This window comes from Planococcus citri, chromosome 2 (genome assembly GCF_950023065.1).
Source record: "Planococcus citri chromosome 2, ihPlaCitr1.1, whole genome shotgun sequence".
Lineage (NCBI taxonomy): Eukaryota > Metazoa > Arthropoda > Insecta > Hemiptera > Pseudococcidae > Planococcus > Planococcus citri.
This window is the reverse complement of record NC_088678.1, coordinates 22,316,681-22,337,057: the sequence shown is the minus strand read 5'-3', so window position 1 is coordinate 22,337,057 and position 20,377 is coordinate 22,316,681. Positions and strand designations below refer to the sequence as shown.

The 20,377-nt window shown below is 33.3% G+C and overlaps 1 protein-coding gene across 10 annotated transcripts in view; it reads right to left on the bottom strand.

Moving 5' to 3' along the window:
- The window catches only part of Glut1 (Glucose transporter 1), a 228,417-nt gene that overhangs the window by 101,824 nt on the left and 106,216 nt on the right, over window positions 1-20,377 (bottom strand). For all 10 annotated transcript variants that reach the window (XM_065349101.1, XM_065349103.1, XM_065349100.1 and 7 more), the window contains one exon: window positions 12,652-12,716. Coding sequence is in view for 1 of the 10 variants with exons in the window: in XM_065349111.1 (XP_065205183.1) it covers window positions 12,652-12,716 (65 nt within the window). In the remaining 9 variants the exon portion in view is untranslated. The remainder of the gene's footprint in view (window positions 1-12,651; window positions 12,717-20,377) is intronic.

The following is a 20,377-nucleotide window of genomic DNA, read 5'->3' as shown; positions in this document are numbered from 1 at the left end:
CAAGAACTGATAAAAATTTCAATTTTACCCCTCCCCCTCCACCTTTCGAAAAAATGACGTTTCAATTATTATTTTGAGCATGAATGAGGCATTGTAAACAAAACAAAAATGACACTTCAGGGATGAAAAATTGAAAAAATACCATTTTCACGAGGAAATCAAAAACAACTGAATTCTGAGACTAGAAAATGTAACAAAATCACACAATCAGTCAAGTATAGGAAATTCGCGAGCTGTACAGAGATGTACTAAGATTAATGATGCACAAATGTACGTACTCGAATTATGTACCTACCTACATCCTCACCAAAAACATAAGTAGTTAACTCCCAAGATAAAATCTTGAACAAACCACACACGGAATTAATTATTCACTCTCGATAACGCAAACATATTCGTACACACCACGATCCCGAGAAGAAAAAAAAACCAACTCCGTAGTGTAGAAAACTCGAAACACATTTTAAAACAATTTTTCGCAGCAGAGCACCCAGCACGCGGTAATAATAGCAGAAAAAAATAAACGTTTTGTCGAAAATATTTTTTTTGTAAACATAAAAAAAGATATTATTTTCGATACATTAAATTCGGCAAATCTGGCTGCGGGTAAGTTGCGCAAAACCGAGTGTAAAAGGTCATGTCGACATATTGCCTCTATCTCACCCACTAAAGGAATAACATCGCTGTGTAGCTCATTGAGATTGTAATTTTTTTTCCTTTTTTTTTTCTTTTTCATCAAACAAACAGTTTCCTCGTTTCGTGTACTATACGTATGTAACATGAAACCTAAACGTCTTGCGAGAAAATCGTTCTCTTATACGTGAATGCGCGTAAAACACCGTAATAATTTTTTCTCAGCCTTATGTATAACTCTTATACAAATAGTGCAATTTTTTTCGGGCGTAGCTAGTGTATTTTCACCATATGCCGAATAATATTCGTGTACTTTGAGGATGAAAAAAAAAAATTGTTGAATGGATGTATAATATTTTTCTGTAATATTTCGAGCGATATACTTATACGAAATGTATGCATAAAAGAGCTATGTGTATGATATTATTTTTTTTGTTATTCATTTCTATCGCTAAAGGAGTCTAGTCTATACGATCTATCATCCGCAAGTTCGCCTTTAAGTTTTAATCGGATTTCGGCTCCGAAATTAGATGCGGTTCTGTTTGAGAATATTAATTTGATTAATTCACTCCTCTTCTACGCCATCTTTCCTCCTCGTCCACCTTACGAATATAATGCTGAATAAATGTAGACCTATATTTAAACGAGAGTGAGTGATACAGAACCCAGCATCCGAACGATTCGATTCGAGTTTTCACAATCAATCCAATACAGGTCGATACTGTATTCGGTATAAATAGGTAGGTAGGTGAACCAGGGGGTGAATACGCGTTATTATTTTTTATTAAAAGAAAAAAGAGAACGTATTACTGTATACCTGCGTTGAAATTATTATATTTTTTCATCTGCTATATATCTACGGTGTGTAGTTTCGATAAAGGACTACGACAACGCGACAAGCACGAGGACGAGCACGACCGACGTAGAGCTCTATTATATAATATAGGTAATAAAAGGCAAAAATTTATTAAAACGAGCAAAGGGAGCAAGGTATATAGGCTATATATACCTACTCGGATGTTAAAAAACATAGTCAAATACTCGAACAACACCGCTGAGCGTTCGTGTCGAGTCCTCTGTAACGAATTCTTTTTTAAATTAACTTTTATATTTATTTCGGGTAAATATTTAGAGATTTTTTGTCGGCTTTTATTTATTTTCTGGCGTGATGACATGCTTCCTTGAATATTACAACAGAGCAGTGGTGAATTTTGTTCAACAGATGTGTTGCCATACTATACCGGTGCTCGGTGTAAAATGATGCTGTAGGTACTTTTTTTTGTTTTGTTTTTTTATTTTTTTATTTATTTTTTTGTTGTATTTTATGGTACGAATGTTTGAATTGAGAACACGGGAGTAGTTTTTCAACAACGTGTCAACATTTGTCAAAAGCCAACTTTGATGGGTCAACGAAATCAAATTTTCGCGTGATTGATTCGAATATTGCAAAAAAATTGCACCATGGACCGATAACGATGCTTTTTTTTCAAAAGAATTATCGAAATGATTGCTCGATTATTTAGTAATAGGGGAATGGGTTGATGTTTCGGTGAAAGTTTGTATCCTCTCAATGAAATACTCGTATGTTAAGTGTCTACGTGAAAAAAAGCGCCCATTTTTGGTTCAAAATATAAAATCATCCTTTCTTCGAGATACCCTTCAAGTATGAAGGTTTGTCTTCACAACTGAATTGAAATAAAGCCCAGTACTCTCAAAATGTCTACGCACGAATCAATCTTCTGGCGAAATTTTTTGTTTCTTAACACAATGGTTTTTTTTTCTTCTCACATATTCAACTCGTACCAAAGCCCCTTCAGTTTAAAGCGTAGGTAAACCATTACACACGAATGTAACCTGATTCGCTCAACCTACGTTCTTGTAAAAAGTGGATCCGAAATTGGCTTGACAAGTCGACGAAAGGTGTTGAAAAATGTCAACACTGATAAAAACACATTTTAATGGACGTGTTGCCAATTTTGAAATTTGAAGGCGCAGCTGTTTTAAAAACTTTCCGTGAACATTGATTCTTGTATCATGTACGGTACAGGATGTTCCATAGGTAAGGTTAAAAAACAAAAAAAAAAAAATTGCGCAATTAAGTTAGTTAAGCTTTTCTCAAGAAGAAAGTCTCACAGAAAAAAATTATTGCACTTTATAAGCAGGAAATTTTATGCTTTGCAATTTTGTTCTTTTTTCATTTTTTTTGTAAGACCTTCGGCTTGCTCCAAAAAATTGAAAAAAAAGAAAATTAATTCTTATCATGAAAAATCATTTTTTTTTGGAGAAAACCAAAAGTCCATAGTTACGAAAAAAAAATACAGAGCATTAAATTTTTCAGTGTGTCTAACAAAATCTGAAAACTAAAAAGAAAGACCTTGGAAGCACCTTTTGGAAGATAATTATCAAAATTGAAAAGGTACCAAGACCAACTGATACCCCCCCCCCCATTTATTTTTACAAAATTGCCCAAAAAAACTTCCAAAAATTTATAATTTTCAAAAGAAACGAAAAAATTAATAATATTAGATAGACCTGATCAGTTTCTTTTCCAGGGTGTCTGGTGTCTATCAAATCCAAAAAACAAAACTTTCGTACCTTTTTCGTATTTTTTTCACATTTTTTTCACACGCCATATTTTCAAGTTCTTTTTAGACATAAAAATTCAGTAATAATTATTGGGAAACTATTTTAATAAAAATTTTTAATGTCAGGGATTGTACTCAAATTTATCTGAAAAAAGTAACTTAAGTAACCAAAAAGTGATCAAAAAAGTGATTATCGAGCTAAATTTCCCCAATTATTTACTCTACACTCCCCCCTTCACATCAAGATTTTCTCATTTGATTGGCCAGATGTGGTTCGAACCATTTTTTAAAAAGGGAAGTTGGAAAAAAAATTTCGAATAAAAAATTTTTTTTGAATGTTTTCATTGATTTGATTATGTTTTTGGAATTTCTCGAGTTACGTTTGAAAATTGATGTATGTACATAGTAGAATTCAAATCTGATCAAGGGATGCGAGGGTGAAAGCTGTGAAAAATTGATAATTCAAAACGTAAAACATCATTTTTTATGCAAAAGTTGATTTTTATAGCTTCAAAATTTTCAAATTTTAAGTTTTCAGAAAATAACATAAGGTAGGTATTTAACTTATCATTGCGAGGGCAAAAATTTTTGAAAACCCGAGGGAAGCGAGGGTGAAAAAAATTGATAAAATGAGACGTAAAACAACACCATTCCTAATTTTGATTAAATGACAGAATTATTTGAAAATTTGGAAAAAAAGAAGTACCTTCGGGCCAAAAGGAGGACTTTTTACTGACCTTTTTCGAAAAGAAGGACCCATAGGCAAAAAGACAAACTTTTACTGATCTAGAAGGGCCGGAATGAGGACTGTTAGACACCCTGTTTTTAATCAGTAGACTAATTTTACAGTATTTTTTAGGCAGTTTCTTTAACGAATATTTTGAGAAAAAAATTCAGATTGATAGTTTGCGAAGAAAAATTAATAAAATTTCATAGCACAGAATTTCCCATCGATGGTGATTCATTTTTTTTTTTTTTTTTGGAGCATTTTTCCAGATACCTAAACAGTAAACTCATAGAGAAACTGCTTGAACAAAAAGCTCGAGAGAGAAAATTTTCAATTTTTTCATCACGAAAAACCAACTCCTGAAAATACCCAATAAGTAGAGGAGAAGGTACAATTATGGACCCAGGTACAAATATGGACCCCCCCCCCATGGTTTAGTGTACAACCACTAGCGCTACGGTCATGCTGGGTACTAAAAATTATGGATCCATGCATACTTGGGTGTCTCTCATCAACAATTGTTTTTTTTTGCGCATTTTTTCTTGCCAATGGAAAATTTTACAAGTTTTTCATTCAGTAATTCATCAACTTCAAATAAAATTTGGAAAAAAAATTATTAGTGAAGTAAGTAGCTTACAATGTGTACTTTCAAAATATACTTTCATATTTGTCTGTACTTCAACTGATTTTCATCATTTTTTTCATTTTTCATAAACTGAGCCGATTTTTTGCATGGGTATAAATATGGACCCCTAAATTTTTTTACCTAATTCTGATTCAATATTTTTTAGAATATCGAGAAAAGTGTTATTAATAAAGAAGACAAGTCCAAAGTGTCAAAATGGAACCATGATTTTTTCATTTTTCATAAACTTGGCCAATTTTTTGCATGGGTATAAATATGGACCCCTAAATTTTTTTCATCTAATTTTGATTGAATGGTTTTTAGAATACTGAGAAAAGTGTTACTAATAAAGTAGACAAGTCCAAAGCATCGAAAAACATCTTTAAATAATTTTTTGTTCAATTTTCTGAACTTTTTATTCATTTTTTGAGGGGGGTCCATATTTGTACCCGAGTCCATATTTGTACCATTTTATGTCACTTTTCTAAATTTCAAATTTTTCCGTGAGTTTTCAGCAAAAAAAATAAATTTTTTTACACAATATACTAGAGTCTTTGGCCTTTCGAATGGTATACTCGAAAAAAAATTTTGATAATTTTTTCTACCCTTTAAAGCCAAAAGGCTAGAGGGGGTCCATATTTGTACCTTCTCCTCTACTTAATATGAAAAAGTAAAGAAAAACAAATTTCAAAAAATTGAGAAAAATAGCCAAGAAGTTCTCGAACTCAGATTTTTGAAATTGGCACTCTCTCTTAGAGAAATCATATCTTGGAGCACCTCTGGAACAAAATATTTTTCTGAGTGATAAAAGTCTCCACTAAATTTTGCCAAAATTGTTTGAGATTGTTTTTTCGGGATCCACCCGATCACAGTCGTTTCTAAATAGAAACCTTACCTATGAACCACCCTATTGAATTGTATAAAAAAATGAATGAAAAGTGTACGGCTAGATTCTACAGGAAAGAGAAATTTGAGGAAAACATAGAAAAACTGAAAAGTAGGTACTTATATGAATTGGTATAATTTTAAAACTTTATACGAGAGGTGATCTTGAATTTTCATAAGTTTTTTTTTGTGAGGAAGGGAGGGGAGGTGGGGGTTACCACTTTTTCAAGATACTGGAAACATTTTCCAATAACTGAAAAGGCAACGAAGGAAATTAGGTAATGTTTCAGTTTGAAAAAAATACATACAATTTTTGACTGTACTTTACTATAATACTGAACTTGAAAGAGAGGTCAGTGACCCACAAAAAGTCAATGAATTTTTTTGAAAATATTTAGGTATGCAATAAAAACAACGCCACAATTGAAATTTTTTTTTGATTCCTACAAAACCCTTCTGCAGGAAAATTTGTGAGCACTCAAGTTGCAAAATTACGCTGGCCTTCAAAAATTTAAAGATAATTCGTATAGCTGGAATTTGTCTCGTGTTCAGAGCCACTTATCGACTCCCCCCCCCACCCACCAAGCTGAAAAATTGAGAAATCGGGAATTAAATGCGAAATTTGGTTTTTCCTTCAAGTAAGAACTCGCACCACGACTCAAAAATGGCCTTCTCTCGATGAACAATTTTTCGTCGCAATTCCAAATCAACACTTTCACAAAAATACTCGAAACATAGTACTCGTACGATACAAAATGGTTTCCCAATAACTCATATTCGCTCGTAAATATTTCATTTTCCAACTTCGAGAGCGATTCATAGAAAAAGATGATAAAAAATAATCAGAAACGCGATAATTCTATCTGTCATGTAAGAAACACTTCCATCCACACCGCTTCTCTCCTCCCTCGTCATTATTCCCCGTTCGCAATTAATTCGCAACAAAAGAGTTGAAGAGTAAATTAAACTTTAAACGATAAAACAATGCAGTACACTTTATTACATGACTCATATCTTCATAATGGCTCGATAAGCAACGTATGAGCCACGAGGTGCATAGATTATGAAGAACGAGCAGAAGAGAGGGTATTTTATACCAAGTAGGTAGTACATATCGCGAATGAGTCACCAACACGAAAGTTTTAAATTCATCATCAGATTATATTCAAACTGCCAGAGTACTCGTATAACTATAATAAATGATAAAAATCCTAGCGCAAGTAATAAGTTATACTTTTGTGAAATATTTCCGCAAAAGTAAAAGACATCGATTTAGTAGACCACTAGGTAGGTCTAGGTACATATAATATAGGAAAAATATCAGGTAGCTACGTATCTTTTACACCATTTTAGAGGATACATTTTTTTTTTTTTTTTTTTTTTTTTGGATACAAGGATTCCTAATTGGTTTCACAGGTATACGAGTAGATACTGTACATATAAGTGTATACAAATATCGTAATCTTCGTAGAATATAAGGTACATTTTTGGTCCAGGAAGGCGAAGGTATAATATAGAGCTTTTGAAAAAGGACGAAAGAAAAAGCACCGCAGCGTTAATACCGTTTAATTGGCTACCAAGTTGGAATCCAGAAAATAAACATATTGGATAACTCTTTTAGTGGGTTCGATTTCGTTGTATAAAGAAACCAATTAGCGAGTATATTTATAAATATGCCTACGGAAAATAGTATAGGAAAGTATATTTTCAATACAGGAAATTTCACTCTATTTAGACGCGTGGAGCAAGATTCAATCGACAAGGGATCACTGTACTATTCTAAGGTCAAAGGTTGGATACTATACTTTAACAATTGCGGAAAAAAAGCCCCAATGTTTAATTCTGTTTTAGTAAATTCTATTGCACGTGAGGCTTTCAATTAATCCTCGAGCGAGGGAGAGGTTTACAGAGACTGAAATTAACGCACTACAAAAGGGATTGCAAATGAGGTACGAAACTTCAATAAACTTGTTCAAACTTTTCATTAGTCAATACGGTAAAGACAGACAATAGATCTAAAACGAATATTTTCAGTGCACGTCGACTCTTCGTTCCAATTATACGCGATGCGACGCGACGCCAGCACACAGCGTACTCTATAACCTACGTTTCGCCATAAAAAATTTAAATTTATTGCGACAAAGATCAAATACGGTACGTATTCGAGTCGTCTATTGCAATTGCAATATACATCACAATACTCTCTCTATCGTATACTCTCACCCTGCTGGAAGAAGATGAACTGCAATCAGCTTTCGTGTTCTAGCTGTTTTTCGCTATAGTACATGCAGTACACATTGTACAATGTACAAGTCAGATTCAGCAACATCGACTATATATATTCATACGTGAAAATCTCGCATAATGGCGAACGGCGAACTTTCTCATTGTCGTCGTGTGTTTACCGCACACCGCACACATCGTATAACCAAATCAAACACTTTGTCATGCGAATAAATCATTTCATTATGTGTTTAATGCTTTCGACTTCGGTACCGTGAAAATTGCACCTCGTAAATGCGACTTCATCGAATCGTGTTTATATTTACAACGTTTACGTGCTGCGGCAAAAATCGCCACTTTGTCGCTAGTATACCACCATAGAGTGGAAAGCACATCGTGTTAAATTGCAGCCCTTCAAACCGCACTATTAATATATTTCACACGTACAGTGTACTTATATTGTAGTATGTGTAGGTATTGTTAGAATTTACTATACATATACAGAGATGGCACACGAACCGATGTTATAGTATGTACAACAAATTGAGCATCGCATCGAGTCACAGAAGCCAAACTGTAATGTACTAAGAGAACAATGTACATTGGGTTGGTCGTCAACCCTGATGAATGGATTCCGGCCAAATTTAGTGGAGACCTTCGGTCATTCTGTCTTAAAAGACGTTCAAAAAAAAATTGAGCTCAGGAAATTCTCCTGGAGGGGAGAGAATAGGACCTCAAAGAAAGAGAATTTTGGAGGGGGATACTTTTTTGCTCTGGCACCAAACCTGTTTTGAGTAAGATGATTCAGTGAAATTTGTGTTTTGAAAATATTTAATCTCATAATAATAGAGGTAGTTTCTCAGTAGTAGCTCGGATCATCAAGAGGAGCCAGTCCCCTAGGACAGATGAGAAGGGAAAGACAACACCAGGGGTATTCTGCGCGTCCACATTGTGCGGGGTGGTAACATGTTGCTGTTCGATGGACTCTGAATCGATAAACATGGCCAAAGCAGAATTCTCCAGTTGGTGGAAAGATGGGGAGGAGTGGCAAGCTGAAGGTCAAACCTTTATATAAATACAGATTACAAACAAGAATGCATAAGAACTGCAGAATACCAACAACTCACTAGTTCTAACCCCAGGGAAGCGCAAGAGCTTCAGAGTGAGAAGGCGAATACCAGCGCCTAAAAACTGGCAAATTTGGCTAAGGGAGTAAACCTCAACAGAAAATCATGGTGGAAGGCAATGGGAAACCAACGCCATTACATATCCTTACACAGAAAAAAAAAGTATGGATAATTTTTACTATTTCATACAGTAACCGGATCCAATTCAAAAATATTGTGATTTTTACTATGAGATTAGTAAATTTTACTATGAGAGTAATAAATTTTTACCTAATTCTAGATAAAATGTATTTTTTGGCTGAGTAAAAATCACTATTATTTTTGAATGGGATCTGGTTACTGTACTGAAATAGTAATTTTTATTAATTTTTTTCCCGTGTAGAATTATATGGTCACTAATTTAGCAATGGCCCTAAGTCTCTGTCAGACTGATCCTCATCCGCCAAGGCAGCCGGATAGGGTGCGAAGAATATGCGGAGTTGAAACAAGGTGGAACAGCATCAACGTCGCAACCTGGAATGTGAGAACATTGTACAAAATTGGAAAACTCGCTAATGCGATTATGGAAGCCAGGAGATTACAAATTGACGTATTAGGAATACGTGAGACCTGATGGACTGGAAATGGTAGAAACCAGGCAGATAAAAATCATGAAATGATTTACACTGGGAAAGGCACACACGAACTAGGTGTGGTTAATGGTTATATTAATACATACTACCAGAATCAGCAATACAATCAGTGCCATAATTCCAAAATCAGAGAGGATAATATTCGTGAGATTAGAGGTCAAGCTGAAACCAATTGTGATAAAGAAATTAAATCACGGATTGGAATGGCAAAAAGTGCTATTAATAACCTAGCCAATGTGCTGGGAAATCGAAAGATGAGTCTAGGTCTGAGAAAGAGAATTACAAGATGTTATGTAAGACCCTGAAAGAAACTATCAGATACGCTAGAAACTGGCTGATATAGATGGAAGTATACGCTATCTTCCTGTAAAGGAGTGCGACCATGATGAGGAATAAAATTATGCCAAAACATCAACAGATGCAATTTTTAAAACTGGATGAATATTTTGAAATACAATGATGCCAATTTTTTGACCATTATATTGAGTAAACTGTAAAAATTTGATAGATATTTTTCTCAATTTTTTGATGGCAATATGTGATCAAAAAGTTGGTACCACTGTATTCCACTCAGTTTCAGAAATTATACCTATTCGGTGTTTTGGCATAATTTATTAATATGTAATATTTGAGGAGAAAATATTTTTGGAATACAAATTCACCCAAAATTAAACGGATTGCGAATTTTCAATTATTCAGTAGAAGAACCTTAAAATGGCCTTGATTAACGTAGAATCTCCATTCAATTTCTATCTTTTGGAATTTGACCATGTCTCCCAAAACCAGTTAGACAGAGTCGAAGGAGTGAAAAAACATGGTTTTTTGAAAATACAATTCCTCTTTGAAGGTCTATAACTCCTTTTCAGGGATACCAACAGAGCTAAAAAAAATTTCTGGGCGACTTTCAACTTAAAATGAAGGTCTCCACTAAATTTGATCACAATCCTCCGACTTTTTTTTTTGATTTAATCTTAATGAACATGTGATGCAATAAGAAATCTACTAGAATGATGAGCCATAATTATTTCTTTTCGCTCATCGTGAGAAATTTTTTTTGAAATTACAGACATGGAAAGAATGTGATGAAAATTTCAGACTTGGGACTTGAACTTCCATCATCCAGTTCTGGTTTCAAGTTTTTTAAATCTTCCAAAAAAATAAAAATAAAAAAAGTTGGAGTAATTTTGAGACATTAAATTAACTATAAAAATGTCATTAGGGGCGATTTTTCATTCTTCATCCAGTAAAAATTATTGATATTTTTAGTAAAGATCTTCCTGTTTTTAAGAAATTCCCAAGATAAGCTACCTTTATTGAATTGAAATGACTGAAAAAATATCATTTTTGAAAAAATTATTCCTAAAGCAGGAGAAGGTAAAAAATGCTTTCAACATTATTTTTTGGCAAACCAAATGTTCCAAAAAAAAAGAAGGAATAAGGGCGTACCAACGAAACTAAAAATGAAAATTTTAGGTTACTTTTATTGGTTTTTCCCCAACTAAAAAACTGATTTTTCAAGCAACAATAGTTTTCACTTGTCCTAAGCACTGAATTTCTCTGACTTTTCCAAATTTCCCAAATTCTGACATTTGGGTGATCCTTTTGCTTTAAGTTCCCTTTTTTTATGCTGCCCATCCACCCCCCCCCCCCCGTCGAGGGATTTTATGAAAAAATGCTTGACCATTTTTTTAATTTCCTCAAGTCTAAAAAAGTGGCGCGAAAATAGAAAAAAGTTCCGTTTAATTCTATGAATTATAAATTTTCAATTTCCACGATAGAACTCTTCTAAATAACTCATTTTTCAAAAAAAATCTCCTCATCAGTCTTCCTAGTAGTGTTGGCACCCTTATACAGAATCTTCTCCTCCTCCCCCTTTCAAAACAAGCAAAATCAAAATGAAGAATTTCACAGCAGAAGAGTTAAATTGAATGAAAAAAATAAAACAAAATATGAGTCGGTAAAAATTCATCAAAAGTTCTCAACTTCTGCAACTGAATTTTCCATTGTAAGTAACAGCCTTTCCAAAAAAAAAATTAAATCAATCATTTATGACGAAAAATTGAAATTTTATCATGTCTTCCCCCTCATAAAAAATCAATTTTTGAAAAAAAAAATCAAAGAATACCCGAAAAAAATGAAGAGAAAAGAAATTGTGGAGTACGGAGAGGCTTTTTATGAGGTATGTATTTTGAAAAGCTGAAGCTGGTAAGTTCAACCAAAATCTATTGTTTACGATAAAAATTTTGAGATTTTGAAAATTTTCATTTCTTTAAATCACTTTCTTTGATTATTTTTAACTCTGGGTGGTCTGTACAGAAAGGTCGTTAACATTTTATCAACAGACAAGAGGAGGTTTTTTCTTGAAAAGAGATCATTTGAAGCAATTTTATCATAGAAATTGTAAATTGTAAAAAATTTGTTTACTGAAGATTTTCAAAATTAAAAATTTCAAAGTTCAAAGAGAATTTAATGATTTCGAAAATATTCTCATTAGAAAAAAAATCATGAACAGAATAGGTATAGTGGTTCTAATTTCGAGGCCCTCAAGAGCCAAAACTAGTCACGATTTGAATGAATGCCTAATACGGTTCATAATTCATTATTCAGCTAATACCCTTAATTCTTCGGACCTTCCAGGAATACGTTGAATGAAGTAAATTATCCCTCTTCTCTCTCCTTCTGAAATGCCCAGCCTGATTTTCGAGATTTTTAATGCAATAAAATTTCAAAATCAATTTCCGAATAGAGAATTGAATTCTGCTTACATTTTTCCCCCAAAAATTTCAACCCAACTTTTTACTTGGTCGTCTTTTATAAAATTCATTCGTTGAATTAAACACACCCAATTGCAAGTAGGTAGTGTAGGTACATATCAAAGTGTTGAAGTACTGACAATATTCGTAACTGAAGAATGTGATTATAGTTCACTCAAGAAGAATAGAATAGCTGGTCACTGACAGAATCTCACTTAAAATATCCCTCAGTTCACCCAAAATATTGTAGTTTTTGTCACAACAGACTTTCCAATTTTTTATTTAGGTTTTTTTTCAGTTTGGCTTCAGTTACACGATTCCCATTTCACAAAGAACACAGATCATTGTAAAAAAAAAAAAATACCATAGCAACAAACCTCACCTCCAAATGTTAGTATCACAACCAGTTCACCAATACACGAACATGTACCCTCGTATATGAAATTTAAAACAATACTCACCGTACAATCAGGCAATAGTTTGCACTCCATTTTATTCTCAAATACCATGTATTGTGTGACCAAACCTGCACAGAGAAAAAAAAAGAAAAATCAATATTACATAAAGCATTTCGACAACGTGAAAAAAATTCACACCAAATGAAAGAGGAAAAAAACACACTGGAAAACAAGAAGTTCAATTAGTATAGTGTAGCGAAAAGCAAAATAAATCAAAATTACCAATGAATAAAATCAAAAAGAAACGTTATTATCGCAAAAATGCTAAAAGTACGGTTCGCTTTTATCATACGATTTATATGTTCATTTAAATGCAAAAAAGGCGAGATTTTTTTTTTTTCAAATAATTTCATTAAATGTCGGGTACACAGCATTCGAGATTTTTAAATTGAAACTCTTCTTTTTATCTTTTCTTTTTCCTTAATCTATATCAATATGAAGCACACAGTTTTACTCGTATATTCATAAAACGGCAAATAGGATACACTATACTCGTAAGTACTGTTTTCATTTTTTTTTCTTGTCTTTCTTATTTCTTTTAATTTATTCAAAATATTCGACGTACCATATATTTTCCGGGGCAAAAAACGCGCGCAGAAACATTTCATTTCTTATTTTTTTTCAGATTGGATTTTTTTTTAAGGTATTGCAAAACGAATCTTTAGTTATATTTCCGGTTCGCTTTGCTAAGCGGTATTTCTATGTAGCAAAGATGCGGAAAGCAAACTGTTACTCGCTAGGTATAGTTTTTTTTTTCGTACAAAGAATTTTTTCAACTTTTTGCACGTAAAAAGTCTCGACATTGTTTTGTAAATTTAAAACAATCTTCAATGTTGACGATGTCTGCGTGGGTAGGCAGTGTTTTATTTGTTTTGTCTCTCTAAAATTTATTCCTTTTCTAGAAGGACTTTCGAATCCCATGAAAATATTTATATTTTCCGAGAGAAATAGTCAACATTGGATTTTTATGATTCTTAGGAAAGGTATGCGCGAATTTTTCAAAGACATTTCTTGGTCTGGAGTATGAATACCTATAAAATGTAAGTAAGTATTTCTGTAATAGGTATGCGATATTTTTTATATAAAGATACTGTGCGGTAGAAAGTATACTTGAGTAGGTAAGTTATTGCAAAAACTATTTGATTTTGATGATATTTCATTGGATTTGAACTCGTTGTATCAGCTGGGATAACAAATGGAGGGATTGTCTCAATTGCCATGTACAACAATATTTTGGTGACGATACATTTGACTTGTTCGATTAAATTAATCTGCAATCCAACCGTCAAAAAATGTTCGAAGGCGCAGTTAAATTTCAAAGTTGCAATCTCCAATTTCGAGTGAGAAATGAACTTTTGTAAAAATTTTTCAAAAGTGACGTTACAACCAATTGAAATGAGGTAAAATTTTGCGTAAAATTCGAAAATATTTCTACGAAAATGTCTTCTGAGCATTTTTGAATAACTTTGAGGACAAAACATGGGTCACGATTTTTGAGACTTTTGAAAAAGTGTCATTCGATCTATTAAAATGAGTTAAAATTTCGCAAGAAGTTCAAATTTTTTAACGAAAATGTTTTTTTTTAAGTGTTTTTGAAGAATTTTGAAACCAAAATTGGGTAATGATTTTCGGGATATATGTACATATGAAAATAATTGGCATTCGATCGATCAAAATTGGCCAACATTTCAGCAGACAATTAAAATTTTCTATCGAAAGTTTTTTTTTATCGCTATTGAAGAATTTTGAGCCTCAAATTATCCAGGTAGTCACGAAAAAGTGTCTTACGACACATCAAAATGGGCCACATAATGAAAAAATTCATTGTTGTAATATACAATTAATAATTACCATTAATAGACGGAATATACATACATATTTTTTTTTCAATTTCCTACAAAAATGGTCAAAAAAAAGTTTTGATAGAAGTTTTTGATTATCTAGGTACCTAAATTGTAATCCATTTTGATAAATCGAATGCAATTTTTCGAAAAATTCAGAAAAACATGAAACAAAATTAGGGCTTAAAATTCTTCAAAAGAGCTCAAAAAACTATTGATAAAAAGTTTTGATTTTCTGAATTCTTCAAAAGTGATCAAAAAATTTTTTGTTGAAATATTTGAATTTCTTGCAAAGTTTCAACTCATTTTGATAGGTCACATGATACTTTTTAAAAAACCATAAAAATCATCCACTTTTTGGGCTCAAAATTTTTAAAATTCTCAAAAAACATTTTTGTTGAAATATTTGAATTTCTTACAAAGTTTTCAACTCATTTTGACAGGTTGCATGATACGTTTTCAATTATCGTAAAAATCATGACCTACTTATAGGCTCAAAATTCTTCAAAAATGCTCAAAAAACACTTTCGATGAAATATTTGAGTTTTTGTAAAACTTTAGTTCAATTTGAAAGGTTCCATGACACTTTTCCAAAAATTCCAAAAATCATGATCCAGTTTTGGGCTCAAAATCCTTCAAAAATCATTTTAGTTAAAATATTCTAATTTCTTGCAAGATTTTAGTTCATTTTGATTTTTGTAAGTTACATCACACTTTTTCAAATACCTAAACATCATGACCCTGTTCTGGGCTCAGAATCTTTTAAAAATCATTTCAGTCAAAATATTCCAATTTCTTGCAAGATTTTAGTTCATTTTGATAGGTCACGTGACACAAAAATCATGACCCAGTTTTGGGCTCAAAATACTTCAAAAATCATTTTATGTAAGTAGTTGAAATTTTCCAATTTCTTGCAGGATTTTTAGGTCGCATGATATGTACTTTTAGGCCATTTTCATGGTTCTTAAGGTCACTTTTGACTAATTCTGCATTTCATTTTTACTCGAAATTGGAAGGGTTCGACTTGAAAATTCGACTCGATCGCCGGACTGGAATAAATTTCCATCAATTGAAAGTTTGTGAAACACTTTGTTTTGCCTTTAGACTTCTTTAAGACAATTTTTTCAAAACTGGAAAATTCAAAGCTCCGCTGAAGGCCTTGGAACGGCACTATGTCATCTGATTTTAACCCTCCATGTTTGAAATATTTTTTGGGAACTGTGTTGCCCGCAGGGAGGCCATCTTGGCCGGGTTTACTTCAAATGGCCGTGTGTAAACAATTATTCACTTGGTAAATTTTCATTATCACGAGTCGATTCTTCATAAGTGGACGATAATTTTGAGCATATATGTTCCTAGGTTATTTTTTCTCGTATGTAATGTCAACTGTGATCAAAACTTGAAAAGTTTCAAAAATCCTGCCAAAGTAGCCGCACTTAGGGTACCAAAAATCGTACAAAAATATCGTAAATAGTTTTATTCAATTTGCAATTTTGCGCAGAAGGATAATTTTTTTTTGAAATTTTTAGCCAGAAAAGTTCCAACTTATAACTCTATAAAACAGCTAATGATCATAAAGGGTGGGGGGGAGGTAAAACTTTTTCAAAATTAGTTTCTAATCGGGGGGTAGATATAATTTGAGGCTATTTTGAAAGGAAATTCGCAGAATTCGAGTGTGACCGATTTGAGCTTTTATTAGGCTACTCGTATTGATCCTTCTCGAACTAAAAAAATTCATCGAAATACTCGTAAGATCTCACTCATCTCTTCTAATGTAGCAGCAAAATGATCATATATATAACTACCCATCCTTTCAAAACAATACCGAGTACTCTATCCTTCCATCGATCATCAGCGTTATTTGTAGGAGCAATGTACTTCCATTTCCTTGACACCGCAGATCTAAGAGAGTGGGATAATCCCACCCACAAGATAAGCCAAGTCATCTCGAAGCTGATCTCTATTAGCGTGTGAATTGCATTCGTACAGAACTAGAGCCACGTCCTGGGTGATTAATTATTTCACCGTATGGGCTCATTTTAGGCGCTTTTAACGCAACTTATTTTCACATTAAATTGGCTAGCTTTTTGTGACAGTATACGGCAAAGCTGTCATTTCGAACAATAAATTACGAAAGCGGCGAGATGGAGATACCTACTCGATGTATTTGCCAACACTTCTGTATACCTAGCTATACCTGCCTACTACATTTTTGGTATCGAGTTAAGCTCTCGAAACTCTGACTACGTGTCGCCTCAGCAGCAATAATTGTACGGCTTCTAATGACTATGGAAAAAAGCTGCAGATGCAGCACCTACATATGGGCCAAGTTTCGGGACACGTTGTTGTCGATCCGCAACCTGAACAAATCTGCGAATATTTTTCATTCGAGCCGAGTAGTTGGAAAAATGTGTTACGAGGTTGGTAAAAAGCGCACGCCTTGGCAATTATTGCTGGAAAAATTTCCACCAGCCGGAAGTTTTACTCGTAGTAGTCGTCTTAGCATCTAGCACAGGCAGCCAAGCTAATAGCAAACACACGTCAGCTCTAGCCTCTGGAACCCCTGCTTGCATTTTGTAATTGGAGGTTATTAAAGAAATCTAAACTTACTCAGCGAACTGTTAATTCGGGTAATTTTTTCAGCGATTGGGGTTGTTAGCATTGCACGGTGCTTTAATTCGTATAAATCAGCATATTCGCTCGTATAAAAACTTATTCATTCGAAATGTGCTTTCAAAATATTCAAAGTTTTCTCCGCGACGACAACGGCACTTATTACCCACTAAACGCGGTAATTACTACGAATAAGTTGCGAATTTCTTCGTCCCCTCTCCCCCCCTCTTTCTTTTTTCACTCGGCATTGTCAACGTCATTCACGTCGTGGCGCCAAAGCGTCTTCATGTGTGAATCAGTTCATTTACTAACGTGAATTGTTCATGTGTTAAATCAATTCGTTCTTTGTTAACGTTTCATACTTTATAGTAGGTACATATACACAACACACAACATATATATATCGACGTTTTAAATTCGCACGCCCTTGTCCCCTTCCTACTCCCACTGAATACTTCTTCTTCGATTAATATACGTGTGTACTGTGTGTACTACGTGTACAGGTAAATTAAATAATCCATTTTCACGGGACTCGTTCTCTTCTTCACGTTGAACTCGTGTTTACTCGATTTTACCATCTACGCTTGGACGATTTTCAAGGCGTTTAATCGAGGTTTTTTTTCTTCTCCCCAAATGAAATTTTACACAGATTCGAAAATTTTACAACGAAGTATAATTTCACAATGGTAAGAGATGGGTGGTATTGTAGAGTGCGCGCATCTAGTCGGACAGCCTAAGCGGTCATCGTCTTCTGTTCTACAGCAGCGAACACCCCTCAGCTCTTAGCTGCGTGCTCTTTTCGCAGAAGCTATGGATTTCTATTTATAAAATGCGCATCACGTGGGCCGACGAGCCTTTTCCAATTTTTGTTTTGTTGTAGCTAACTAAATGAAATAACGGGAGGCAAAAAAAAACGCAACGAAAGAATTCAACATCGCCTTAGCAGCCTTATGCATAGGTCTTGAGCAATATAATGACCCGAATGGGAAACGAGTACCTGGGGAATTTTGAAAATTAGACGTCCCTTAAGTGGTGTCCGGCAAGAACACCATTATACCTATGGTTTTTCTTATTTTTTTCTTTTTTGAAAACGAAATTTCATATCGTTGTTAAAAGTTGTTGGTACATTTTGCGTGGGTTTTTGAAAAACATGCTGAGGCTATGCCAAGAATTCGAGTACTGTAGAATTCGTTTTACTACAAATTTTTTGAAGTATCAGAATTTTTTTTGAAATTGTAACAATGTTGGAAGTGCGTTGAAAAGTGTTTAAAATACAGTATACACTTATGTCTAAGTCTAAGAGCAAAAAAATAGGTTTTTTTTATTACAAATTATGATTTGATCGCTTGATCGCAGTTTCTTTACTTTGCTGTTTGTTTATTGTTTTAAGAGCAATTTAAATTCATTATAACATTTTCATGTACGTACCATGAAATGTGGCCTATAATTTTTCAGTATACACAATTTTAAAGCAGGTCCTTTTTAGCGGGATATTTCTCAAACATTTCGTCTTTGGGGGGGGGGGGAGCAGAGAAGGGAGGAGTCAAAACTTCACGGGTCAGTTTCTTCCATTTTCAAATTCATCGGATATTTCAAGAGTTTTATTTTTGGTATTCAATTTTTTTCCAAGAATTTGCTTTCTAAAAACTGCATCGCAAACTAATTCTTTGAAAACTACTTTTAGAACATGTTATGGAAAATTTTCGTAATTTTCCATTTACCAAAATAAGAAGTGAAAAGTTGGCAAATTCGGGATTTCACAATGAATCGCATTCAAAATTTTACGGAGAGCGAAATGAATTGAAAATTTAAAATAATTATGATGATGCGAGAAAATGGAAAAAAATCAGGCCATTTTGAGAGTGACCTGTGAAATCAAATTCAATTGGACACTTTTAAAAATCTCTTTCTATCGATTCAAATCAAAAAAAAAATTCAAGAGATAAGGTATACATAGGTTTATGTTTCACATTTCAACTCGTGAATCAAAGAATCACTCGCGAACGAGTACAGATTCATTTTTAGCGAATCATATTCACCAACGAATTGATCAATTCTTCAATTTATGAATTAATTCGTTCGCGAAGGAGTCACTTATACTATACAAATCAATTCGTTCGCGAATGATTCACAGAAAATTGAGTGAATTAATCGATTTGTTCGCGAACGAGTCACTTATATGAACCAATTTGTTTGTGAATGATTCACTGAAAAACTATTCAAGTCGTTCGCGAATGACCCACTGAAAAACTATTCAATTCGTTCGCGAATGATTCACTGAAAAATTATTCAATTCGTTCGCGAATGATTCACTAGATAATTATTCAATTCGTTCGTGAATGATTCACTGAAAAATTATTCAATTCGTTCGCGAAAGATTCACTGAAAAATTATTCAATTCGTTCGCGAATGATTTACTAAAAAATTATTCAATTCGTTCGCGAATGATTTACTAAAAAATTATTCAATTCGTTCGTGAATGATTCACCAAAAATTATTTAATTCGTTCGTGAATGATTCACCAAAAATTATTCAATTCGTTCGTGAATGATTCACTAGAAAATTATTCAATTCGTTCGTAAATGATTCACTAGATAATTATTCAATTCGTTCGTGAATGATTCACCAAAAGTTATTCAATTCGTTCGTGAATGATTCACTAGAAAATTATTCAATTCGTTCGTAAATGATTCACCAAAAATTATTCAATTCGTTCGTGAATGATTCACTAGAAAATTATTCAATTCGTTCGTAAATGATTCACTGAAAAATTATTCAATTCGTTCGCGAATGATTCACTATCACTAAAAAAAATATTCAATTCGTTCGCGAAAGATTCACTGAAAAATTATTCAGTTCGTTCGCGAATGATTCACTAGAAAATTATTGAATTCGTTCGTGAATGATTCACTAAAAAATTATTCAATTCGTTCGTGAATGATTCACCAAAAATTGAATAGGTATTTCGTTCGTGAATGACTCACCAACAATTGATCAATTCGTTCGCGAATGATTCACTTAGAAATCAATTAATTTGATTCTATCACCAATCGGTTGTGAATGATTGGATTCGATTCACTTCGCTTAATAAACAGATCAATTCCTACATAATAGTTTCACAAAAACTTGATCAATCGTAAATTAATTGATCCTTTTGCTAATATGATTCACCAAGAAATCAATCAATTTATCTAATCACCAATCGTTCGTAAATTATTCGATTCAAATTGTAAACCGATTAATTGCTATACAAATGTTTCAAAACAAGCGAATCA